Genomic DNA, 27,990 nt, shown 5'->3' on the forward strand with positions numbered 1-27,990 from the left:
CAAGAGATACTTGGAATAACAGGCAAGTTTGGCTTTGGAGTTCAAAATGAAGCAGGGCAAAGGCTAACAGAGTTTTGACAAGAGAAGGCACTGGTCATAGCAAACATACTCTTCTACCAACACAACAGACAATTCTGCAGATGGACATCATCAGATGGTCAATAAGAAAATCAGATTGATTACATTCTTTGCAGCTGAAAATGGAGAAGCTCTATACAATTAGTAGAAAACAAGACTGTGAGCTGACTGTTGTTTAGATTATTAGCTCCTTATTAAAAAATTCAGGCTGAAAATGAAGAAAGTAGGGAAAACCACTAAACCATTCAGGTATGACTTACATCAAATCCCTATGACTATACAGTGGAAGTGACAGATTCAAGGGATTAAATCTGACAGAGTGCCTGAAGAACTATGGATGGAGGTTCATAACATTGTACAAGAGGCATTGACCAAAATCACTCCTAGAAAGGGAAATGCAAGAAGGCAAAGTGGTTGTCTGAGGAGGCCTTACAAGTATGTGAGAAAAGAAGAGAAGTGAAAGGCAAAGGATAAGGGAAAGATATACCCAACTGAATGCAGAGTTTCAGAGAATAGCAAGAAGAGATAAGAAAGCCTTCTTAATTGAACAATGAAAAGGAATGGAGGAAAATATTAGAATTGAAAAGACTAGTGATCTCTTCAAGAAAATGAGAGATACCAAGGGAACATTTATGCAAAGATGGGCACAATAAAGGACAGAAATGGTATGGACCTAATAGAAGCAGAATATATTAAGAACAGGTGACAAGAATACACAGAATAACTATACAAAAAAATGTCTTAATGACACAGATAACCATGAGGGTATAACCACACCTAGAGTCAAACATCCTGGAGTGTGAAGTCAAATAGGCCTTAAGAAGCAGCACTATGAACTAAACTAATGGCAGTGATGGTATTCCAGCTGAGCTATTTCAAACCCTAAACATGATGCTGTGAAAGTGCTGCACTCAACATGCTAAATTTGGAAAATAAAGCAGTGGCCACAGGAATGGGAAAGGTCAGTTTTCATTCCAATCCCAAACAAAGGCAACGACAAAGAATGTTCACATTACATTAGTATTGCACTCATTACATATGCTAGCAGGATTTTGACAAAAATCCTTCAAGTTAGATTTCAGTAGTATATGAACTGAGAATGTCCAGATGTTCAAGCTAAACTTCGAAAAGCAGAGCAACCAGAGATCAAATTGCCAACATCCGTTGGATCATAGAAAATGCAAGAGAATTAATTCCAGCAAAAAACATACACTTCTGCTTCATTGACTACGTGAAAGCCTTTGACTGTGTGTGGATCACAACAAACTGTGGAAAATTCTTAAAGAGATGTGAATACTAGACCACTTTATCTGCCTCCTGAGAAGCCTGTATGCAGGACAAGAAACAACAATTAGAAGCAGACATGGAAAAAGAGACTGATTCAAAATTCGGAAAGGAGTACATCAAGGTTCTATATTGTCAACTTGTATTTTTTTTTTAAACTTATATGCAGATTACATCATGTGAAATGCTGGGTTGGATGACTCACAGGGTACAATCAAGATTTCTGGGAGAAATATCAATAACCTCAGATATGCAGATGATATCACCCTAATGGCAAAACTCAAAGAAGAACTAAGGAGCCTCTTGATAAGGGTGAAAAAGGAGAGTGAAAGAGCTGGCTTGAAACTCAAATTAAAAAATCTAAGATCATGGCATCCGATCCCATCTTTTCATGGCAAATAGATGGGTAAAAAGTGGAAACAGTGACAGATTTTAATTTCTTGAAGTCCAAAATCACTGAAGACCATGACTGCAGCCATGAAATTAAAAGACATTTGCTCCTTGGAAAAAAACTATGACAAACTTAGACAGCATATTAAAAAGCAGAGACATCACTTTGCCCAGAAAGGTGAAAGTGAAAGTCACTCAGTCGTGTCCAACTCTTTGCAGCCCCATGGACTATACAGTCCATGGAATTCTCCAGGCTAGAATAGTGAAGTGGGTAGCCTTTCCCTTCTCCAGGGGATCTTCCCAAACCAGGGATCAAACCTAGGTTTCTACATTGCAAGCGGATTCTTTACCAGCTGAGCCACAAGAGAAATCCAAGAATACTGGAGTGGGTAGCCTATCTCTTCTCCAGTGGCTCTTCTTTACCCAGGAATTGAAGTGGGGTCTCCAGCATTGCAGGCCGCTTCTTTAACAACTGAGTTATGAGGGAAGCCTGTACAAAGGTCCGTACAGTCAAAGCTATACCAAGAAATGTCCATACAGTTAAAGCTATGGTTTTTTCAGTAGTCATATGAGTTGTGAGTTGGGCCATAAAGAAAGCAGAGCAGCGAAGAATTGATGCTTTTGAACTGTGGTGCTGGAGAAGACTCTTGAGAGTCCCTTGAACTGCAAACGAGATCAAACCAGTCAATTCTAGAGGAAAGCAGCCTTGAATATTAATTGGAAGGACTGATGCTCAAGCTGAAGCTCCAATAGGTTGGCCACATGGTGTGAAGAGCCCATTCACTGGAAAAAAGACCCTGCTGCTTAGAAACATTGAGGACATGAGGAGAAAGGAATGACAGAGGATAAGATGGTTGGATGGCATCACTGACTCAATGTATATGAGTTTGTGAAAGCTCTGGGGGACAGTGAAGGACAGGGAAGCCTGGCATGCTACAGTCCATGGGGTCACAAGAAGTCAGACATGACTTAGTGACTGAACAACAATATAAGAGGAATTTTTTACTCACTTCTAAGAGACGGTTGAGATAAACACACCTCTTCTTTCTGAAATATTTTTTGTCCTTGGTTTTAACAATAAAGTACTATTCTGATTCTCTTATATCTGAAAGTTCTTTCAATGGTTCTCCTTTCTCCTTCAGAAATCTGGGTATTTTTCAACACACTGTCCTTGTCCATCTTCTTCCTTGTTTTTTATTTTATCACCTATTTCTATGGCTAGACTTTTTTTTGTCCTCGATGTGGGTGACTCCAATATTTTTTCTCATATTTTACCCCTTCTTCTGATCTCCAGGACCATATTATCCAAGACTCTGCTGGACAGCCCAACATGGATGTCCTGCATCATCTAAAACTCAGCACATGCAAAACTGCATTCATCTTTCTACATTATCCATTTAGTGTATTACCAACACAAATCTTAAAGGAGTTTGGGGAGGGCGATTGGGTAAAGTATGAACTAATTTTACCTAGAAGAAACAGTGTGCTACAAGAGCTAAGAATGAAAGCCTGGTAGATCTTAAGGTATTTTATAAAACTATAATTATAAACAATCATATCAATGTAACACAACAGGAAAACCAGAATTTAATTACCTCTGTATGTATATATACATGAATGTGTATTATCTATTATCTTTTTAAAAATTAATTCATTTTTTTAATGAAGGACAATTGCTTAACAGAATTTTGTTGTTTTCTGTCAAACCTCAACATGAATCAGTCATAGGTATATATATATATCCCCTTCCTTTTGAATGTCCTTTCCATCTTCCTCCCATCCTATCCCTCTAGGTTGATACAGAGCCCCTGTTTGAGTTTTCTGAACCATACAGCAAATTTCCATTGGCTATATATTTTACTTACGGTAATGTTACTCTTTCCAAACATCTCACCCTCTTCTCCCCTCTCCCCATGTCCATAAGTCTATTCTCTATGCCTGTTTCCACAAAGCTGCTCTGTAAATTAACTTTTCACTACCATTTTTCTAGATTCTGTATACATGCATTATAATATGATATTTACCTTTCTCTTTCTGACTTACTTCACTCTGTATAATAGGTTCTAGGTTCACCCACCTCATTAGAACCGACTCAAATGTGTTCCTTTTTATGGCTGAGTAATATTCCATTGTGTATATGTACCACAACTTCTTTATCCATTCATCTGTAGATGAACATCTAAGTTGCTCCCATATTCTAGCTACTGTAAATAGTGCTGCAGTGAACAATGGGATACATGTGTCCTTTTTCAATTTTTGTTTCCTCAGGATACATTCAGAAAACGAAGATAGTGGCATCTGGTCCCATCACTTCATGGGAAATAGATGGGGAAACAGTGGAAACAGTGTCAGACTTCATTTTTTGGGGCTCCAAAATCACTGCAGATGGTGACTGCAGCCATGAAATTAAAAGATGCTTACTCCTTGGAAGGAAAGTTATGACCAACCTTGATAGCATATTCAAAAGCAGAGACATTACTTTGCCAACAAAGGTTTGTCTAGTCAAGGCTATGGTTTTTCCTGTGGTCATGTATGGATGTGAGAGTTGGACTCTGAAGAAAGCTGAGTGCCGAAGAATTGATGCTTTTGAACTGTGGTGTTGGAGAAGACTCTTGAGAGTCCCTTGGACTGCAAGGAGATCCAACCAGTCCATTCTGAAGGAGATCAGCCCTGGGATTTCTTTGGAAGGAATGATGCTAAAGCTGAAACTCCAGTACTTTGGCTACCTCATGCGAAGAGTTGACTCATTGGAAAAGACTCTGATGCTGGGAGGGATTGGGGGCAGGAGGAGAAGGGGACGACAGAGGATGAGATGGCTGGATGGCATCACTGACTAGATGGACGTGAGTCTCAGTGAACTCCGTGAGTTGGTGATGGATAGGGAGGCCTGGCGTGTTGCAATTCATGAGGTTGCAAAGAGTTGGACACGACTGAGCAACTGAACTGAACTGAGATAAAAATGCAACTGATTTATGTGTATTGCTTTTGTATATATATAAAGAGCAATATATATAATATATTGCTCTTTCAACTTTGCTGAGTTCACTGATCAGCTCTAGTAATTTTCTGATACTGTCTTTAGGGTTTTCTACATACAGTGTCATGTCATCTGCCAACAGTGAAAGGTTTACTTCTTTTCCAATCTGGATTCCTTTATTTCTTTTTCTTCTCTGATTGTTGTAGCCAGAACTTCTAGAACTCCGTTGAATAATAGTGATGATAGTTGACACTCTTGTCTTGTTCCTGATCTTAGGGGGGATGCTTTCAGTTTTTCACCACTGAGATAATATTTGCTATGGGCTTATCATATATGGCCTTTACTGTGTTGAGGTAGGTTCCTTCTATGAACATTTTTTTAAGAGTTTTAATCATAAATGAATGCTGAATTTTGTCAAAGACTTTTTCTGCATCTATTGAGATTATCTGATGGTTTTTACCTTTCAATTTATTAATATGGTTCATCATATTTACCGATTCCTGTATATTGAAGAATCATTTCATCCCTGGAATAAACCCAACTTGATTATGGTGTATGAGCTTTTTGATGTGTTGCTGAATTCTGTTTGCTAAAATTTTCTTGAGGATTTTTTTCATCTATGGTCATCAGTGATACTGGCCTGTAGTTTACGTTTTTCGTGTTGTCTTTGTCTGGTTTTGGTATCAGGATGATGGTGGCCTCATAGAATGAGTTTGGAAGTTTTCTTTCCTCTGCAAGTTTTTGAAAGAGTTTTAGAACGGTAGGCACGAGCTCTTCTCTAAATGTTTGATAGAATTCTCCTGTGAAGCAATCTGATCCTGGGCTTTCATTTTTTTGGGAGATTTTTGATCACAGCTTCAATTTCAGTGCTTGTAATTGTGTTGTTCATAATTTCTCTTTCTTCCTGGTTCAGTCATGGAAGATTGAAATTTTCTAAGAATCTGTCCATTCCTTCCAGGTTATCCATTTTATTGCCATGCAGTTGTTCATAATAGTCTCTTATAATCCTTTGTGTTTCTGCATTGTCTGCTGTAACCTCTTCTTTTTCATTTCTGATTTCATTGATTTGATTCTTCTCTTTTTTCTTGATGAGTCTGGCTAAGGGTTTGTCAATTTTGTTTATCTTCTCAAAGAGCCAGCTTTTAATTTTATTAATCTTTACTACTGTTTCTTTCATTTCTTTTTCATTTATTTCTGCTCAGATCCTTATGATTTCTTTCCTTCTAATAATTTTGGAGATTTTTTGTTCTTTTTCCAGTGGTTTTAGGTGTAAAGTTATGTTGTCTATTTGATGTTTTTCTCATTACTTAAGGTAGGATTGTACTGCTATAAACTTCCCCATTAGAACTGCTTTTCCTGTATACCATAGGTTTTGAGTTGTCATGTTTTCATTGTCATTTGTTTCTAGAACATTTTTTATTTCCCTTTTAATTTCTTCAGTTACCTGTTGGTTATTTGGAAATATATTGTTTAATCTCCATGTGTTTGTTTCTTACTGTTTGTTTCTTGTAAATGACATTTAGTCTCATAGCCTTGTGGTCAGAGAAGATGCTTGATATGATTTCAATTTTCTTAAATTTACTGAGGTTTGATTTGTGACCGAGGATGTGGTCTATCCTGGAGATTGTTCCATGTGCACTTGAGAAGAAGGTGTATTCTTCTGCATTTGGATGGAATGTCCTGAAGATATCCATGAGATACATCTCATCTAATGTACAATTTAAGACTTGTGTTCCCTTATTCATTTCCTGTTTTGATGATCTGTCCATGGGTGTGAATGGGTGTTAAAGTCTCCTAATATTATTTTGTTACTGTCAACTTTTCCTTTTATTTCTGTTAGTGTTTGTCTTATGTATTGAGGTGCTTCTGTGTTGGGTGCATATATATTTACAATTGTTATGTCTTTCTCTTGGATTGATCCCTGGATAATTATGTAGTGTCCTTCCTCATCTCTTGTAATATTCTTTATTTTAAGGTCTATTTTGGCTGCCTGCAAAGATGGCGGAGTAATAGGACGGGGAGATCACTCTCTTCCCCACAAATTCATCAAAAGAACATTTAAACGCTGAGTAAATTCCACAAAACAACTTCTGAATGGGAGCAGAGGACATCAGGCACCCAGAAAAGCAGCCCATTGTCTTTGAAAGGAGATGGAGAAGTCTTGAGACTACTGAAAAAATAAGACTGAAAACCAGAAGCCGGAGGCTTAAGTCCAAATCCTGAGAACACCAGAGAACTCCTGACTCCAGGGAACATTAATCAACAAGGGCTCATAAAACGCCTTCATACCTACACTGAAACCAAGCACAACACAAGGGCCAACAAGTTCCAGAGCAAGACATACCACGCAAATTCTCCAGCAACACAGGAACACAGCCCCGACCTTCGATATACATGCTGCCCAAAGTTACTCCAAAGCCATTGACATCTCATAACTCACTACTGGACAGTTCATTGCACTCCAGAGAGGAAATCCAGCTCCACCCACCAGAGCACCGACATAAGCTTCCCTAACCAGGAAACCTTGACAAGCCACCCTTACAACCCCACCCACAGTGAGGAAACTCCACAATAAGGAGAACTCCACAAACTGCCAGAATACAGAAAGGGTACCCCAAACTCAGCAATATAAACAAGATGAAGAGACAGAGGAATACCCAGCAGGTAAAGGAACAGGATAAATGCCCACCAAACCAAACAAAAGAGGAAGAGATAGGGAATTACCTCATAAAGAATTCTGAATAATGATAGTGAAAATGATCCAAAATCTTGAAATCAAAATGGAATCACAGATAAACAGCCTGGAGACAAGGATTGAGAAGATGCAAGAAAGGTTTAACAAGGACCTAGAAGAAATAAAAAAGAGGCAATATATAATGAATAATGCAATAAATGAGATCAAAAACACTCTGGAGGCAACAAATAGTAGAATAACAGAGGCAGAAGATAGGATTAGTGAAGTAGAAGATAGAATGGTAGAAATAAATGAATCAGAGAGGAAAAAAGAAAAACGAATTAAAAGAAATGAGGAAAATCTCAGAGAACTCCAGGACAATATTAAATGCCCCAACATTCGAATCATAGGAGTCCCAGAAGAAGACAGAAAGACCATGAGAAAATACTTGAGGAGATAATCGTTGAAAACTTCCCTAAAATGGGGAAAGAAATAATCACCCAAGTCCAAGAAACCCAGAGAGTCCCAAACAGGATAAACCCAAGGCGAAACACCCCAAGACACATATTAATCAAATTAACAAAGATCAAACACAAAGAACAAATATTAAAAGCAGCAAGGGAAAAACAACAAATAACACACAAGTGGATTCCCATTAAGGATAACAGCTGATTTTTCAATAGAAACTCTTCAGGCCAGGAGGGAATGGCAAGACATATTTAAAATGATGAAGAAAATAACCTACAGCCCAGATTACTGTACCCAGCAAGGATCTCATTCAAATATGAAGGAGAAAGCAAAAGCTTTACAGACAACAAAAGCTTAGAGAATTCAGCACCCCCAAACCAGCTCTGAAACAAATGCTAAAGGATCTTCTCTAGACAGGAAACACAAAAAGGGTGTATAAACTCAAAACCGAAACAAAAAATAAATGGCAACAGGATCATACTTATCAATAATTACCTTAAACGTAAATGGGTTGAATGCCCCAACCAAAAGACAAAGACTGGCTGAATGGATTAAAAAATAAGACCCTTATATATGTTGTCTACAAGAGATCCACCTCAAAAGAGAGGGCACGTACAGACTGAAAGTGAAGGGCTGGAAAAAGATATTCCACGCAAATAGAGACCAAAAGAAACCAGGAGTAGCAATACTCATATCAGATAAAATAGACTTTAAAACAAAGGCTGTGAAAAGAGACAAAGAAGGATACTACATAATGATCAAAGGATCAATCCAAGAAGATATAACAATTATAAATATATATGCACCCAACTGATGGCGGAGATGGTAAAGCATCTGCTTACAATGCAGGAGACCCAGGTTCGATCCCTGGGTCTGGAAGATCCCCTGGAGAAGGAAATGGCAACCCACTCCAGTACTCTTGCCTGAAAAATCCCATGGATGGAGGAGCATGGTAGGCTATAGTCCATGGGGTCACAAAGAGTCAGACATGACTGAGCAACTTCACATGCACCCAACATAGGAGCACCACAATATGTAAGACAAATGCTAACAAGTATGAAAGGGGAAATTAAGAATAACACAATAATAGTGAGAGACATTAATACCCCACTCACACCTATGGATAGATCAATGAAACAGAAAATTAACAAGGAAACACAAACTTTAAATGATACAATAGACCAGTTATACCTAATTGATATCTGTAGGACATTTCACCCCCAAACAATGAATTTCACTTTTTTCTCAAGCGCACATGGAACCTTCTCCAGGACAGATCACATCCTGGGCCATAAATCTAGCCTTGGTAAATTTTAAAAAAAAATTGAAATCATTCCAAGCATCTTTTCTGACCACTATGCAGTAAGATTAGATCTCAATTACAAGAGGAAAACTATTAAAAATTCTAACATATGGAGGCTGAACAACACGCTGCTGAATAACCAACAAATCACAGAAGAAATCAAAAAATAAATCAAAATGTGCATATAAATGAATGAAAATGAAACCACAACAACCCAAAACCTGTGGGACACTGTAAAAACAGTGCTAAGGGGAAAGTTCATAGCAATACAGGCATACCTCAAGAAACAAGAAAAAAGTCAAATAAATAACCTAACTCTACACCTAAAGGAACTAGAAAAGGAAGAAATGAAGAACCCCAGGGTTAGCAGAAGGAAAGAAATCTTAAAAATTAGGGCAGAAATAAATGCAAAAGAAACAAAAGAGACCATAGAAAAAATCCACGAAGCCAAAAGCTGGTTCTTTGAAAAGATAAATAAAATTGACAAACCATTAGCCAGACTCATCAAGAAACAAAAGGAGAAAAATTAAATCAATAAAATTATAAATGAAAATGGAGAGATCACAACAGACAACACAGAAATACAGAGGATCATAAGAGACTACTATCAGCAATTATATGCCAATAAAATGGACAACTTGGAAGAAATGGACAAATTCTTACAAAAGTGCAACTTTCCAAAAGTGAACCAGGAAGAAATAGAAAATCTTAACAGACACATCACAAGCACGGAAATTGAAACTGTAATCAGAAATCTTCCAGCAAACAAAACCCCAGGTCCAGACGGCTTCAAAGCTGAATTCTACCAAAAAATTTAGAGAAGAGCTAACACCTATCCTACTCAAACTCTTCCAGAAAACTGCAGAGGAAGGTGAACTTCCAAACTCATTCTATGAGGCCATCATCACCCTAATAGCAAAACCTGACAAAGATGCCACGAAAAAAGAAAACTGGAGGCCAATATCACTGATGAACATAGATGAAAAAAATCCCTAACAAAATTCTAGCAATCAGAATCCAACAACACATTGAAATGATCATACACCACGACCAAGTGGGCTTTATCCCAGGGATACAAGGATTCTTCAATATCCACAAATCAATCAATGCAATACACCACATTAACAAATTGAAAAATAAAAGCCATATGATTATCTCAATAGATGCAAATAAAGCCTTTGACAAAATTCAACATCCATTTATGATAAAAACTCTCCAGAAAGCAGGAATAGAAGGAACATACCTCAACACAATAAAAGCTATATATGACAAACCCACAGCAAACATTATCCTCAATGGTGAAAAATTGAAAGCATTTCCCCTAAAGTCAGGAACAAGACAAGGGTGCCCACTTTCACCATTCAGTTCAGTTCAGTTCAGTTCAGTCCCTCAGTCGTGTCCGACTCTTTGGGACCCCATGAATCGCAGCATGCCAAGCCTCCATGTCCATCACCAACTCCCGGAGTTCACTCAGACTCAAGTCCATCAAGTGAGTGATGCCATCCAGCCATCTCATCCTCTGTCATCCCATTCTCTTCCTGGCCCCAATCCCTCTCAGCATCAGAGTCTTCCAATGAGTCAACACTTCGCATGAGGTGGCCAAAGTACTGGAGTTTCAACTTTAGCATCATTTATTCCAAAGACATTCCAGGGCTGATCTCCTTCAGAATGATCTGGTTGGATCTCCTTGCAGTCCAAGGGATTCTCAAGAGTCTTCTCCAACACCGCAATTCAAAAGCATCAACTCTTCAGCGCTCAGCTTTCTTCACAGTCCAAGTCTCACATCCATACATGACCACTGGAGAAACCATAGCCTAGACTAGATGGACCTTTGTTGGCAATGTCTCTGCTTTTGAATATGCTATCTAGGTTGGTCATAACTTTTCTTCGAAGGTGTAAGCATCTTTTAATTTCATGGCTGCAGTCACCACCTGCAGTGACTTTGGAGCCCCCCCCAAAATAAATCTGACACTGTTTCCACTGTTTCCCCATCTATTTCCCATAAAGTGATGTGACCAAATGCCATGATCTTCGTGTTCTGAATGTTGAGCTTTAAGCCAACATTTTCACTCTCCACTTTCACTTTCATCAAGAGGCTTTTGAGTTCCTCTTACCTTTCTGCCATAAGGGTGGTGTCATCTGCATATCTGAGGTTATTGAGATTTCTCCCGGCAATCTTGATTCCAGCTTGTGCTTCTTGCAGCCCAGCGTTTCTAATGATGTACTCTGCATAGAAGTTAAATAAGCAGGGTGACAATATACAGCCTTGACGAACTCCTTTTCCTATTTGTAACCAGTCTGTTGTTCCATGTCCAGTTCTAACTGTTGCTTCCTGACCTGCATACAGGTTTCTCAAGAGGCAGATCAGGTGGTCTGGTATTCCCATCTCTTTCAGAATCTTCCACAGTTGATTTTGATCCACACAGTCAAAGGTTTTGGCATAGTCAATAAAGCAGAAATAGATGTTTTTCTGGAACTCTCTTGCTTTTTCAATGATCCAGTGGATGTTGTCAGTTTGATCTCTTGTTCCTCTGCCTTTTCTAAAACCAGCTTGAACATCTGGAACTTCACGGTTCACGTATTGCTGAAGCCTGGCTTGGAGAATTTTGAGCATTATTTACTAGCATGTGAGATGAGCGCAATTGTGCCGTAGTTTGACCATTCTTTGGCATTGCCTTTCTTTGGGATTGGAATGAAAACTGACCTTTTCCAGTCCTGTGGCCAATGCAGTTTTCCAAATTTGCTGGCATATTGAGTGCGGCGCTTTCACAGCATCATCTTTCAGGATTTGAAGTAGCTCAACTGGAATTCCATGACCTCCACTAGCTTTGTTCATAGTGATGCTTTCTAAGGCCCACTTGACTTCACATTGCAGGATGGCTGGCTTTAGGTCAGTGATCACACCATCGTGATTATCTTGGTCATGAAGATCTTTTTTGTACAGTTCTTCGGTGTATTCCTGCCACCTCTTCTTAATATCTTCTGCTTCTGTTAGGTCCTTACCATTTCTGTCCTTTATCAAGCCTATCTTTGCATGAAATGTTCCCTTGGTATCTCTAATTTTCTTGAAGAGATCTCTAGTCTTTCCCATTCCGTTGTTTTCCTCTATTTCTTTGCATTGATCACTGAAGAAGGCTTTCTTATCTGTTCTTGCTATTCTTTGGAACTCTGCATTCAGATGCTTATATCTTTCGTTTTCTCCTTTGCTTTTCACTTCTCTTCTTTTCACAGCTATTTGTAAGGCCTACTCAGACAGCCATTTTGCTTTTTTGCATTTCTTATCCATGGGGAATGTCTTGATCCCTGTCTCCTGTTCAATGTTATGGCCCTCTGTCCATAATTCTTCAGGCACTCTGTCCATTAGACCCAGTCCCTTAAATCTATTTCTCACTTCCACTGTAGAATCATAAGGGATTTGATTTAGGTCATACCTGAATGGTCTAGAGGTTTTCCCTACTACTTTCTTTAATTTAAGTGTGAATTTGGCAATAAGGAGTTCATGATGGAGAAGCTCTTTACATTCAACAAAAACAAGACCAAGAGCTGACTGTGGCTCAGATCATGAACTCCTTATTGCTAAATTCAGACTTTCACCATTACTATTCAACATAGTTTTGGAAGTTTTGGCCACAGCAATCAGAGTAGAAAAATAAATTAAAGGAATCCAAATTGGAAAAGAAGAAAAACTCTCACTGTTTGCAGATGACATGATTCTCTACACAGAAAACCCTAAAGACCCCACCAAAAAATTACTAGAGCTAATCAATTAATATAGTAAAGTTGCAGAATACAAATTCAACACACAGAAATCTCTTGCATTCCTATACACTAATAATGAGAAAATAGAAACTGGAATTAAAGAAACAATTCCATCCACCATTGCAACGAAAAGAATACAATACTTAAGAATATATCTACCTAGAGAAACTAAAGACCTATACATCAGATCAGATCAGATCACATCAGTGGCTCAGTCATGTCCGACTCTTAGCGACCCCATGAATCGCAGCACGCCAGGCCTCCCTGTCCATCACCAACTCCCGGAGTTCACTGAGACTCACATCCATCGAGTCAGTGATGCCATCCAGCCATCTCATCCTCTGTTGTCCCCTTCTCCTCCTGCCCCCAATCCCTCCCAGCATCAGAATCTTTTCCAATGAGTCAACTCTTCGCATGAGGTGGCCAAAGTACTGGAGTTTCAGCTTTAGCATCAGTCCTTCCAAAGAGATCCCAGGGCTGATCTCCTTCAGAATGGACTGGTTGGATCTCCTTGCAGTCCAAGGGACTCTCAAGAGTCTTCTCCAACACCACAGTTCAAAAGCATCAATTCTTTGGCGCTCAGCCTTCTTCACAGTCCAACTCTCACATCCATACATAACCACAGGAAAAACCATAGCCTTGACTAGACAAACCTTTGTTGGCAAAGTAATGTCTCTGCTTTTGAATATGCTATCTAGGTTGGTCATAACTTTCCTTCCAAGGAGTAAACGTCTTTTAATTTCATGGCTGTAGTCACCATCTGCAATGATTTTGGAGCCCAGAAAAATGAAGTCTGACACTGTTTCCACTGTTTCCCCATCTATTTCCCATGAAGTGATGGGACCGGATGCCATGATCTTCGTTTTCTGAATGTTGAGTTTTAAGCCAACTTTTTCACTCTCCACTTTCACTTTCATCAAGAGGCTTTTGAGTTCCTCTTCACTTTCTGCCATAAGGGTGGTGTCATCTGCATATCTGAGGTTCTTGAGATTTCTCCTGGCAATCTTGATTCCAGCTTGTGTTTCTTCCAGTCCAGCGTTTCTCATGATGTACTCTGCATATAAGTTAAATAAACAGGGTGACAATATACAGCCTTGACGAACTCCTTTTCCTATTTGTATCCAGTCTGTTGTTTCATGTCCAGTTCTAACTGTTGCTTCCTGACCTGCATACAGGTTTCTCAAGAGGCAGGTCAGGCGGTCTGGTATTCACATCTCTTGAAGAATATTCCACAGTTTATTATGATCCACACAGTCAAAGGCTTTGGCATAGTCAATAAAGCAGAAATAGATGCTTTTCTGGAACTCTGTTGCTTTTTCCATGATCCAGCAGATGTTGGCAATTTGATCTCTGGTTCCTCTGCCTTTTCTAAAACCAACTTGAACATCAGGAAGTTCACGCTTCACATATTGCTGAAGCCTGGCTTGGAGAATTTTGAGCATTACTTTACTAGCGAGTGAGATGAGTGCAATTGTGCAGTAGTTTGAGCATTCTTTGGCATTGCCTTTCTTTGGTATTGGAATGAATGTGACTTTTTCCAGTCCTGTGGCCACTGCTGAGTTTTCCAAATTTGTTGGCATATTGATTGCAGCACTTTCACAGCATCATCTTTCAGGATTTGGTATAGCTCAACTGGAATTCCATCAACTCCACTAGCTTTGTTCATAGTGATGCTTTCTAAGGCCTACTTGACCTATACATAGAAAACTACAAAACACTGGTGAAAGGAATCAAGGAGGACACTAATAGATGGAGAAATATACCACATTCATGGATCATAAGAATCAATATAGTGAAAATGAATATACTACCCAAAGCAATCTATAGATTCAAAGCAATTCCTATCAAGCTACCAACGGTATTTTCACAGAGCTAGAGCAAATAATTTCACAATTTGTATGGAAATGCAAAAATCCTCGACTAGCCAAAGCAATCTTGAGAAAGAAGAATGGAACTGGAGGAATCAACCTGCCTGACTTAAGATTCTACTACAAAGCCACAGTCATCAAGATAGTATGGTACTGGCAGAAAGACAGAAGTATAGATCAGTGGAAAAAAGTAGAAAGCCCAGAGATAAATCCACACACCTATGGACACCTTATCTTTGACAAAGGAAGCAAGAATATATAATGGAGAAAAGACAATCTTTTTAACAAGTGGTGTTGGGGAAACTGGTCAACCACTTGTAAAAGAATGAAACTAGAACATTTTCTAACACTATACTGCTACTGCTACTGCTAAGTTGCTTCAGTCGTGTCCGACTCTGTGCGACCCCATAGACGGAAGCCCACCAGGCTCCCCCATCCCTGGGATTCTCCAGGCAAGAACACTGGAATGGGTTGCCATTTCCTTCTCCAATGCATGAAAGTGAAAAGTGAAAGGGAAGTCACTCAGTCGTGTCCAACTCTTAGCGACCCGATGGACTACAGCCTACCAGGCTCCTCCATCCATGGGATTTTCCAGGCAAGAGTAATGGAGTGGGTGCCAGTGCCTTCTCCAGGCACAAAAATAAACTCAAAATGGATTAAAGATCTAAACATAAGACCAGAAACTATAAAACTCCTAGAGGAGAGTATAGGCAAAACAGTCTCAGACATACATCACAGCAGGATCCTCTATGAACTACCTCCCAGAATATTGGAAATTAAAGCAAAAACAAAACAAAACAAAACAAAAAAACAAATGGGACCTAATTAAAAATAAAAGCCTCTGCACAACAAAGGAAATAAGCAAGGTGAAAAGACAGCCTTCAGAATGGGAGAAAATAATAGCAAAAGAAGCAACTGACAAACAACTAATCTCAAAAATATACAAGCAACTCCTACAGCTCAATTCCAGAGAAAACGACCCAATCAAAAAATGGGACAAAGAGCTAAACAGACATTTCTCCAAAGAAGACATACAGATGGCTAACAAACACATGAAAAGATGCTCAACATCACTCATTATCAGAGAAATGCAAATGAAAACCACAATGAGGTACCATTTCACTCCAGTCAGAATGGCTGCGATCCAAAAGTCTACAAGCCATAAATGCTGGAGAGGGTGTGGAGAAAAGGGAACCCTCTTACACTGTTGGTGCGAATGCAAACTAGTACAGCCACTATGGAGAACAGGGTGGAGATTCCTTAAAAAACTGGAAATAGAACTGCCTTATCACCCAGCAATCCCACTGCTGGGCATACACACTGAGGAAACCAGAATTGAAAGAGACACATGTAACCCAATGTTCATCGTAGCACTGTTTATAATAGCCAGGACATGGAAGCAACCTAGATGTCGATCAGCAGATGAATGGATAGAAAAGCAATGGTACATATACACAATGGAGTATTACTCAGCCATTAAAAAGAATACATTTGAATCAGTTCTAATGAGGTGGATGAAACTGGAGCCTATTATACAGAGTGAAGTAAGCCAGAAAGAAAAACACCAATACAGTATACTAACGCATATATATGGAATTTAGAAAGATGGTAATGATAACCCTGTATGTGAGACAGCAAAAGAGACACAGATGTATAGAACAGACTTTTGTACTCTGTGGGAGAGGGAGAGGGTGGGATGATTTGGGAGAATGGCATTGAAACATGTATAATATCATATAAGAAACAAATCGCCAGTCCAGGTTTGATTCAGGATTCAGGATGCTCGGGGCTGGTGCACTGGGATGACCCAGAGGGATGGTATGGGGAGGGAGGTGGGAGGGGGATCATGATGGGGAACATGTGTACACCCGTGGTGAATTCATGTGGATGTATGTCAAAACCAATACAATATTGTAAAGTAATAAGAAATAAAAAAGAAAAGAAAGAAAAAAAAAAGAAAAAAAATAAGGTCTATTTTGTCTTATATGAGAATTGCTACTCGAGCTTTCTTTTGCTTCCCATTTGCATAGAATATATTTTTCCATCCTCTCACTTTCTGTTTATATGTGTCTTAAGGTCTAAAGTGGGTTTCCTTGTAGACAGCACATATATGTTTCTTGTTTTTATATACTAGCCAGTCTGTGTCTTTCAACTGGAGCATTTAAACCATTTACATTTAAAGTAATTCTTGATATATATGTTCCTATTGCCATTTTCTTAATTGTCTGGGGTTGATTTTGTAGATCTTTTTTCTTCTCTTCTATTTCTTGACTACATAAGTCCCTTTAACATTTGTTGTAAAGCTGGTTTGGTGGTACTGAATTCTCTTAACTTTTTCTTGTCAGAAAAGCTTTTTTATTTCTCCATCAGTATTGAATTAGACACTTGCTGGTACAATAATCTTGGTTGGAGATGTTCCCCTTTCAGTATTTTAAATATATCCTGCCATTCCCTTCTGGCCTGTGGAGTTTCTGTTGAAAGATCAGCTCTTAAATGTATGGGATTTCCCTTGTATGTTACTTGTTGCTTTTCCCTTACTGCTCTTAATATTCTTTGTTTGTGTTTAGTCTTTATTAGTTTGATTAATATGTGCCTTGGCGTGTTTCTCCTTGGGTTTATCCTGTATGGGACTCTTTGTGCCTCTTGGACTTGATTGGCTATTTCCTTTTCCATGTTGGGGAAATTTTCTACTATAATCTTTTCAAAAATTTTCTCATACCCTTTCTTTTTTCTTCTTCTTCTTCTGAGACCCCTATAATTCAAATGTTGGTGTGTTTGCTATTGTCCCAGAGTTCTCTGAGACTATCCTGAGTTCTTTTCATTCTTTTACTTTATTCTGCTCTTCAGTAGTTATTTCCACAATTTTATCTTCCACCTCACTGATTTGTTCTTCTGTTTCAGATATTCTGCTATTGATTCCTTTTAGAGTATTTTTAATTTTGATAATTATGTTGTTTGTTTCTGCATGTTTATTGTTTAATTCTTCTAGGTTTTTGTTAATTGATTCTTGCATTTTCTTCATTTTGTTTTCAAAGTTTTTGATCATCTTTACTATCATTATTCTGAATTCTTTTTCAGGTAATTTTCCTATTTCCTCTTCATTTATTATTAGAGCTTCCCTGGTGGCTCAGATGGTAAAGCGTCTGCCTGCAATGTGGGAGATCCAGGTTAGATCCCTGGGTTGGGAAGATCTCCTGGAGAAATAAGTGGCAACCCACTCCACTATTCTTGCCTGGAGAATCCCACGGATGGAGGAGTCTGGTAGGCTACAGTCCATGGGGTCCGCAAAGAGTCGGACATGACTGATTGACTTCACTTTCACTTTTTCTCTTCATTTATTTTGACTTCTGTGTTCCTAGCTTGTTTCTTAATTTGTGTAGTGTTTCTCTGAATTTTCTTTCTTTCTTTCTTTCTTTTTTAACTTATTGTGTTTGAGGTCTCCTTTTCCCAGGCTGCAAGGTTGAATTCTTTCTTCCTTTTGGTTTCTGCCCTCCTAAGGTTGGCCCAGTGGTCTGTGTATGCTTCTTATAGAGTAAGATTTTTGCTGAGTTTTTGTTTGTTTGTTTGTTTTTCCTCTGATGGGCAAGGCCGAGTGAGGTGGTAATCTTGTCTGCTGATTATTGGGTTTGTATTTTTGTTTTGTTTGTTGTTTAGATGAGGTGTCCAGCACAGAGTACTACTGGTGGTTGGATGATGCTGAGTCTTTTATTAAAGTGGTTTCCTTTGTGTGGATTCTCACTCTTTGATACTCCCTAGGGTTAGTTCTCTTGTAGTTTAGGGTCTTGGAGTCAGTGCTTCCACTCCAAAGGCTCAGGGCTTGATCTCTTTATTAAATGATATTCTTCTCACCTGTTATATCTTACTCTTCATTGTTAATTTCTCTTTCTTCAGTATCCTGTTTCCTGAGGGAACAGATAGCAGGATATAGTCCAAAAATGGTCAGAAACACTGTCTTCAATAAGGTAGGACTGGGTGCTGACAGAAGGAGACATTAGAAAATCTGTGTCTGAGCCGGGTCTCAGGATATCTGCTTCTCAGTTCTCATAGTCCCATCCTCTCTTCAATCTTCATATTTATTTGGTATAAATTGTATGTTAAAATTATCTCTGCAATACTCCAATGATTGCTGTCAGACCATCAGGCTGTGAGGAAGTGTAACACCTGCTCAATTTGGAGACATGGGTCTTGGAGACATGGCTATCTAAGAAGCACTGTACTAGTTAGAAGAGAAATTCTTTTTCTGGAACTCTTTTGCTAGTCACTTGATTATTCAACTTTGGAATTTCCTTCAAATGGTAGGATAGAGATAGGGCACCTATCCAGCACACAGGTAAATGCATCAGTCTGCACACATAACATCTGCTTCCTTTTGACATTTATATCCTCCAAGTGGCAGGTGGCCTAAACAAGATGACTGTTGAGCTGTTTTCCTGTCATCTTTGCTTTTCAAAGCTACACAGACTCACTGGAAACATGCTGGACAATTCAACAAATATTGTAGGGGCATTTGGGTAATCATTTGGAAAATAAAATTAGGTACTTTCTTCACACATCTTAAAGCAAAACAATTTCTAGGTGGGATAAATATCAAGTAAAAATTAATCCATAAGGAAACAAGAAGGATATATGGGGTATGTTTACATAATTGTAGTACAGGAAGGATTTTTTTAATCATGACGCCAAGGTCACAAACCATATAGGAAAAAAAGCTGGTATATCTGACAACAGAAAAATTACAAGCAAAAGTTGTGACTGTTGAAACTCCATAAACAAACTTAGAAGGTAAAAATAAATTAGAAAATATAGTGTTACTATCCTGTTCAATAGAATTTAAAAAAATCCAATGCAAAATTCTCTCTATCATAGATGCAAAAAGAAAACCCACTATATATTATATAATTCCACTTATATGATATGCCCAGAAAATACAAATTTATATAGTCAGAAATCAGATCAGTTTTTACCTAGGTTTTGAGGTGGGAGTGGATATTGACTGAAAATGGTCTCAAGAATTTTTTGAACTGATGAAAACATTATATAATTGGATTTTAGTTTTTTGAAGTGGTAAAAATATTCCACAATTGGATTTTAGTGATTATTCTAAAATTCAATTTTAGAAATGGCAATGATTGTACAACTGCATATAATTAACTAAAAATCATGGAGAAGGAAATGGCAACCCACTCCAGAATTCTTGCCTGGAGAATCCCATGGAGAGAGGAGCCTGGTGGGCTACAGTCCATGGGGTCACAAAGAGTTGGACATGACTGAGAGACTAAATCAAACCATTGAATTCTACTTTCGAAATGGATGAATTTTATTCTATGTAAATTAAACCTTAATAAAAGTGTTCATAAAGGTGTCAGAAGAGGACTGTTTCTGTATTTGAAATCAAACAAACAATTCTTCTTATGGACAAATGATATAATTACATATTATTATTTGAATTCTTATTTAGGGAAACACTAAGAAGCATTAACCAACCAGTCCATTCTAAAGGAGATCAGTCCTGGGTGTTCACTGGAAGGACTGATACTAAATCTGAAACTCAAATACTTTGGCCACTCCATGCGAAGAGTTGACTCATTGGAAAAGATCCTGATGCTGGGAGGGATTGGGGGCAGGAGGAGAAGGGGACGACAGAGGATGAGATGGCTGGATGGGATCACTGACTCGATGAACCATGAGTTTGAGTAAACTCCGGGAGTTGGTGATGGACAGGGAGGCCTGGCGTGCTGTGATTCATGGGGTTGCAAAGAGTCAGACACGACTGAGTGACTGAATTGAACTGAACTGAAGAAGTATTATAAAGATGATCTAGCCTAACTCCCTTATTTTGTGGATAAGAAAACTAAGGCCTGATGATTTAAATAGTTTGCCTGAAGTCACATAATCAGCTAGTAGAAGATCAAAGACTTGCACCCAGGTTGCCCAGCTACTAGCCTGTTGTTTATCACATTATGCCATACTGTTTTTCGTTACAATGTTCTAACTTAAACTGACTAAAATTCCAAAAATTAAAATAATCATGTACTATAATCTATGGATTGTTGTAATAGCAAATATTTTCTAAGCATGGGAGATCATTATTGTGGTAGATCAGTTTTACTTTTTGTGATGATGATGTGGGAGACTGCTTAGGTGGAAGCATTAAAAATCAAAAAAATGAATGTTGGTGACAAAAGGGTTAGAGCCATTATGAAAAACAGTATGAAAGTTCCTTAAAAAATTAATAATGATTTTCTTATTTAAATTTTTAATTTAAATCCAACAATCCCTCTTCTGGGTATATATCCAAAAGAAATGAAATTAGTACCTCAAAGAGGTATCTGCATTTACATGTTTATTGCAGTATTAGTCACAGTAGCCAAGGTATGGAAGCAAGCAAGTGTCCATAGACAGATGAATGGATAAAGAAACTGTGGCATATATATACAATGGAATATTATCCAGTCTTTTAAAAATCCTGCCATTTGCAAGTGCTTGGATGAACCTAAAGGGCATTATACTAACTTAAATAAGCCAAATACAGGAAGAAAAATACTGCATGATCTCACTTATATGTGGAATCAAAAAAATCAAATATACAGAAGCAGAGTAGAATGGTAGGTACCAGGGTGAGGACATGGGGGAAATGGGGAAATTTTGGTCAAAGGGTGGAAACTTTCAATTACCTAGGATAAGTCTAGGTTACTAATATAGAGCATGATGACAAAAATTAACAATATAGTTGACCTTTGAACAACATGAGGGTTAGCGTCATGGAAGCCCCATCACAGTTAAAAATCCAAGTATAACTTTTGACTTTTCCAAAACTAAGCTACTAATAGCTTACTGTTGACTTACCAATAGCATAAACAATTGGCTAACACATATTTTGTATGGGTTATATATATTACATATATTTTATATATTCATGACATACCTTTTTCTTTTTTGATATTTCTAGGCCACATGGTTTTGCTGCAGGTTTTTCCAAATTGTTGCAAATCTCCAAAACTTTTTCCAAAGTATTATTGAAAGTGAACCAGTGCGGTTCAAACCCATGTTGTTTAAGGATCAACTGTATGGCCTATATTGTATGCTGGAAATTTGCTTTGGGAGTAGATTTCAGGTGCTCTCATTGTGAAGAGATGGATACGTTAATTAGCTTGACCATAGTAATCATTTCATTATGTATATTTATATCTAAACCTGTACACTTTAAATATATATGAATATTATTTTAAAATATAATGAAAATAAATAAAATATGTCTATTTAACCAAATGTTTTGATGACTTTAGATTTGAAGCACAATAAACTGAAAAGCAAGTAAAAATGCATCAAATACACAAAAGATATCATTAGGAGGTGCAGCATATAAAATACCTTGAGAACTTCCTTCAGACAAACAGATGGATACTTCATCATTTCTGTCATTATCCTCTCCTACTTCAGGACCAGCTTCCTCTCCTGGTGTGAGTGTAGACAAAGAACCATATTCGGGCTGCTCAGAAAAATCAGCAGGGCCTCCTCTTGGAGGTGGAACTTCAATCCCCATTAAACGATATTTCCTTCTTCGATTCCCAATCCATGTCTTTATAAGAGAAATACAAGAGGAAGTTTTGTAAAAATAGAAACCTTAGTAGTTCTACCATTAAAATAATGAATGGATGCTACATAAAATATGATTGTAAAGAATAAACAGGTACTGAGAAAAGTGCAGTTTTATTATTACTCAATAAACTGAAATATAAATGTTTCTATTTAAATTTTTTTTAAATTATCTTAATAATCAGACTTTCAAGCAACATGCAGCCCATTGCAGAATACTTTTTTGCTTTTGTTTTCTTTCTGGAGAAAATAACCCACCAAATATTTCAAAAGAAACATGAATTGATTCTTTCCCAAAAGTGACCAGGCATGCAGCTCTAAATATATTTCATATCCTAATTCCAATCTTGATCTTCCTAGGTGAAAATGTGCTTTCTACTAACTTTTTTTGGCTCCACGATGATTACCTGGGTATTTTAAGTATTATAACATTCCATTTTATTAGGTTTAGAACAAATTTTTAAAACTTGTTATATTAAAATAAGTTTGGAGTTATAGGAAGTTACAAAAATTGGTCTTCATTCAATTTTCTTCAATTTACATTTTACATAATTATAATACCATAACAGAAAATGGAAATTGATATTGTACAATATGTATTGACAATTTTATTTTCCTTTATCATACCATTCTTCTCCTCCTTTCTGCTATCTTCAACTCCTGACAACCATCAATGTATTTTCCACATCTATAATTGCGTCATCTTGAGAATGCTATATAAATAAAGTAATACAGCACGTGACTGCAAAAAAATTCAAAAAATTGGTTTTTCTCGTTCAACATAATTTCATGGAGATTTATTCAATTTACATGTAATTATAGTCCGTTCCTTTTTATTGCTGAGAAGTCTTCCATGATACAGCTTCTTTCCTGTTCTTTGCAGTGTTTATTTAACCCTTCACTTGTTGGAGGACACTTGATTCCATTTTTTAGCTATTATATACAACCATAAAGCTCCTATGAACAGTTTTGTACAGGTTTTTGTGCTAATGTAAGTTTTCATTTCTCTAGTATAAATGCCAAATAATGAAATTTCTAGGTCAAATGGTTATTATATGTTTAATTTTTAAAAGGAACTGCCAAATTGTTTCCATAAAAGTTGTACCATTTTACATTCTTACCAGCAATGATTGAGAGATTCAATTTCTTGGTGTTCTTGCTAGGACTTGGTATTATAAGTATTTTTTTTTTTTTTTAGCTGTTCTCACTTGTGCATATAGTAATGATCAAGTTCTTAATTTGGTTTTCCCAATGGCTAGTAGTATTGATAGTGTTTTCACATACTTTTTGCCATCCACCTATCAGTGAACTGTCTCTTCATGTCTTTTGCCCATTTTGTGATAAAGTTGGTCTTTTAGTACTGAGTTTTGAGAGTACTTTATATATTCTAGATATGATTTTTTGTCAGACATGTGATTTTGCAAAATTTTCTTCCATTTTGTAGCAGATATGAGTTCTTTGCCAAATATGGGGCTTGCAAATATTTTCTCCTTGTCTGTAACTTGTATTTTCATCATCTTGGTCTTTTGTAGCACAAAAGTTTTTTTTTTTTTTTTTTTTTAATTTTGATAAACTTGAAGCTATCACTTTTATTCTTTTATGGATTGTGCTTTTAGTACCATTCCTAATAATTCTTCACCAAGCTGTATTAATATTTAATTTTTTTATAGTTTTATTTTTCACATTTAAATTCCTGGTCCATTATGAATTCATTCTTGTTTAAGGTGTTAGGCCTAGGTCTAAGGTAATTTACATTTTCCAATAGAAATGCAGTTGTTCCAGAACATTTCTTGAAAAGACTTCCTCCACTGAACTGCTTTTGCATCATCTTTGTCAAACTTAGCTAAGCTGGCCATGGTTGTGCAGGAATATTTCTGGATTCTCTATTCTGTTCCAATGATCTATACATCTATCATCCCGCTAATACAGTCTTGATTAGTGTACTTATATAATAAGTCTTGAAATTAGGTAAATGAATTTCTTCCACTTATTATTTTTTTCCAGAACTGTTTTGGCTATACTAGCATATTTCCTTTCCATATGAATTTTAGAGATATCTTGTCTACATCAACAAAAAATCTTGCTGGAATTTTATAGGGATTATGTTAAAACTGAATAACAATTTGAGAAGACTTGACATTTTTACTATGTTGGGTCTTCCAGTATGTGCACACAGAATGTCTCTCCATTTACTTAGAATTACTTTTATTCTTTTCATCAGTGTTTTGTAGTTTTCAGCATTTAAGTCTTATACATGTTTTGTTGGAGTTACATGTATTTGATTTTTTGAGTGATTGCAAAGCATGTATCTTAAATTTCAGTTTGATTGTGTTTGTTTTTAACTATACAGACATGCAATTGATTTTTATATGATGATCTTGTATCCAGAGACTTTGGTGAATTCAGTTATTAGGTGTAGGAGTGTTTTATTTCTTTAGGACTTTCTAAACAGACAATCTTGTATCTTTTATTTACTTTTCTTGATTTATTGTACTGGTTAGAACTTCCATTACTTCATAAAGGTGGCCAGAGTGAACATCTTGTTTCTGGTGTCAGGGGAAAGCTTCTATTTTTCACCATTAAAATATGATGTTAACAGTAGGTTTTGAGTGCTTGTAGATTTATTTTGGGGAGAGATTTTTTAATGATGAATTCAATTTTCTTAATAGTAATAGGGCAACCTAAATCTCCATCAATAGATGAATGGATAAAGAAATGTGGTATATATACATATATACAATGTAATATTACTCAGCGATAAAAAAGAATGAAATAATGCCTGGATCTGGAGATTACCATACTGAGTGAAGTAAATTAGACAAAGACAAATGTCATATGATATCACTTAAATGTGGAATCTAAAAAAATTACACAGATTAACTTATTCACAAAATAGAAATAGACTCATGGACACAGAAAACAAACTTATTACCCAACGGAATAGTGGGATGGGAGGGAGAGATAAATTTATGAGTTTAGGATTAACATGCACACACTACTATATATAAAATAAATAACCAAAAAGGACCCACTATATAGCACAGGGAATTATAGTAAGTATCTTGCAATAACGTATAATGGAAAAGAATCTGAAAAAAAAAATGTATGTGTGTGTGTATATATATATATACATACATATATATACATTATATATATATGTATGTATATATATATATATATGTGTGTGTGTGTGTGTGTGTGTGTGTGTGTGTGTGATGGCCTCCCTAGTGGTACAGATAGTAAAGAAGCCTCATGCCATGCGGGAGACTTGGGTTTGATCCCTGGTTCGGGAAGATCCCCTGGAGAAGGGAGTGACGATCCATCCAGTATTTTTACCTAGTGAATCCCATGGACAGAGGAGCCTGGTGGGCTACAGTCCATGGTTGCAAAGAGTCGGACATGACTGAGCAACTAACATACACACAATACACACAAACACATACATACATATATAAAACCATATCAGTTTTCTGTACATCTGAAAATAATACAACATGGTAAATAAACTATAATTCAATTAAAAATGGTTAACAATCAATAATTGAATAGGGCTTCCATGATGGCTCAGTGGTAAAGAACCTGCCTGCCAATGCAGGAGATGCAGGTTCGATCCCTGATCAGGAAGCTCCCCTAGAAAAGGAAATGGTAACCCACTACAGTATTCTTGTCTGAGAAATCCCACGGAAAGAAGAGCCTGGTGGTTGCAAAGAGTTGGACATGACTTAGTGACTAAACAACTAAGAAAATTATGTAGAAAATTATGTCTACCTCAACATTTTTTGAAAGCAGCAGTTTAAAACCAATTTTATACTCAAGTTTCTCATGTAATTTTCAAAAAGCTCATAACCTTTATAGTTTTGTTATGATATCCTATGAAGAATAATTGTCATGCCAATCTACAAAGTAAAAGAATTCTTAAAACCTGTGTATTTTCTTTGAGTGTAGAAAGTCACTCAATAGCATTTCATAATTTCAGGTCTAAATTTGATTATAGTACCCTTTCTTTGTGTAGCAAGTAGAATTTCTTCTATATCACAAGGTTCACATATATACAAAATAACCTTAGATGTAAGGCTCTACATTATTTATCAAATGTAAATAAAAATTATGAATAAAGTTAACTTTTACTTGGTAAGATTTTGTAAAACAAAATGCAAGTCAAAACAGAACTATTCAGTCAATCTAAGAAGATTAATTATTTATATATTTGGGTGTGCATTTTCTCTTCATATTCTAGGGACTGTAGTACCTTTGATATATTTAGCATTCCATGTTAAATGTGAAACCTGAAACACATGGATTGCTTTGTAGGCTACCAAGTGAAAACTACCTGGTAGAAAAAAAAATCATGAATATTAATTTTGCTAGCTTTGGCAACTTCTCCCATGGAAAAAGCACTAGTTTAAAGAGTATGTAAGACAAATGCTAACAAGTATGAAAGGAGAAATTAACCATAACACAGTAATAGTGGGAGACTTTAATACCCCACTCACACCTATGGATAGATCAACTAAACAGAAAATTAACAAGGAAACACAAACTTTAAATGATACAATAGACCAGTTAGACCTAATTGATATCTATAGGACATTTCATCCCAAAACAATGAATTTCACCTTCTTCTCAAGCGCACATGGAACCTTCTCCAGGATAGATCACATCCTGGGCCATAAAGCTAGCCTTGGTAAATTCAAAAAAATAGAAATCATTCCAAGCATCTTTTCTGACCACAATGCAGTAAGACTAGATTTCAATTACAGGAGAAAAACTATTTAAAAATCCAACATATGGAGGCTGAACAACAAGCTGCTGAATAAACAACAAATCACAGAAGAAATCAAAAAAGAAATCAAAATTTGCATAGAAACGAATGAAAATGAAAACACAACAACCCAAAACCTGTGGGACACGGTAAAAGCAGTCCTAAGGGGAAAGTTCATAGCAATACAGGCACACCTCAAGAAACAAGAAAAAAGTCAAATAAATAACCTAACTCTACACCTAAAGCAACTAGAAAAGGAAGAAATGAAGAACCCCAGGGTTAGTAGAAGGAAAGAAATCTTAAAAATTAGAGCAGAAATAAATGCAAAAGAAACAAAAGAGATAATAGCAAAAATCAACAAAACCAAAAGCTGGTTCTTTGAAAGGATAAATAAAATCGACAAACCATTAGCCAGACTCATCAAGAAACAAAGGGAGAAAAATTAAATTAATAAAATTAGAAATGAAAATGGAGAGATCACAACAGACAACACAGAAATACAAAGGATCATAAAAGACTACTATCAACAATTATATGCCAATAAAATGGACAACGAGGAAGAAATGGACAAATTCTTAGAAAAGTACAACTTTCCAAAACTCGACCAGGAAGAAATAGAAAATCTTAACAGACCCATCACAAGCACGGAAATTGAAACTGTAATCAAAAATCTTCCAGCAAACAAAAGCCCAGGTCCAGACGGCTTCACAGCTGAATTCTACCAAAAATTTAGAGAAGAGCTAACACCTATCCTGCTCAAACTCTTCCAGAAAATTGCAGAGGATGGTAAACTTCCAAACTCATTCTATGAGGCCACCATCACCCTAATAC

The 27,990-nt window shown here is 36.9% G+C and overlaps 1 protein-coding gene across 3 annotated transcripts in view; it reads right to left on the bottom strand.

The window, feature by feature from the left end:
* HDX (highly divergent homeobox) overlaps positions 1 to 27,990 on the bottom strand; it is a 220,823-nt gene that overhangs the window by 55,516 nt on the left and 137,317 nt on the right. For all 3 annotated transcript variants that reach the window (XM_044936634.2, XM_006076546.4, XM_006076545.4), the window contains one exon: positions 22,173 to 22,380. In XM_044936634.2, the coding sequence (XP_044792569.1) occupies positions 22,173 to 22,380 (208 nt within the window). The remainder of the gene's footprint in view (positions 1 to 22,172; positions 22,381 to 27,990) is intronic.

The sequence above is a fragment of the Bubalus bubalis genome, chromosome X (assembly GCF_019923935.1).
Source record: "Bubalus bubalis isolate 160015118507 breed Murrah chromosome X, NDDB_SH_1, whole genome shotgun sequence".
Taxonomy (NCBI): domain Eukaryota; kingdom Metazoa; phylum Chordata; class Mammalia; order Artiodactyla; family Bovidae; genus Bubalus; species Bubalus bubalis.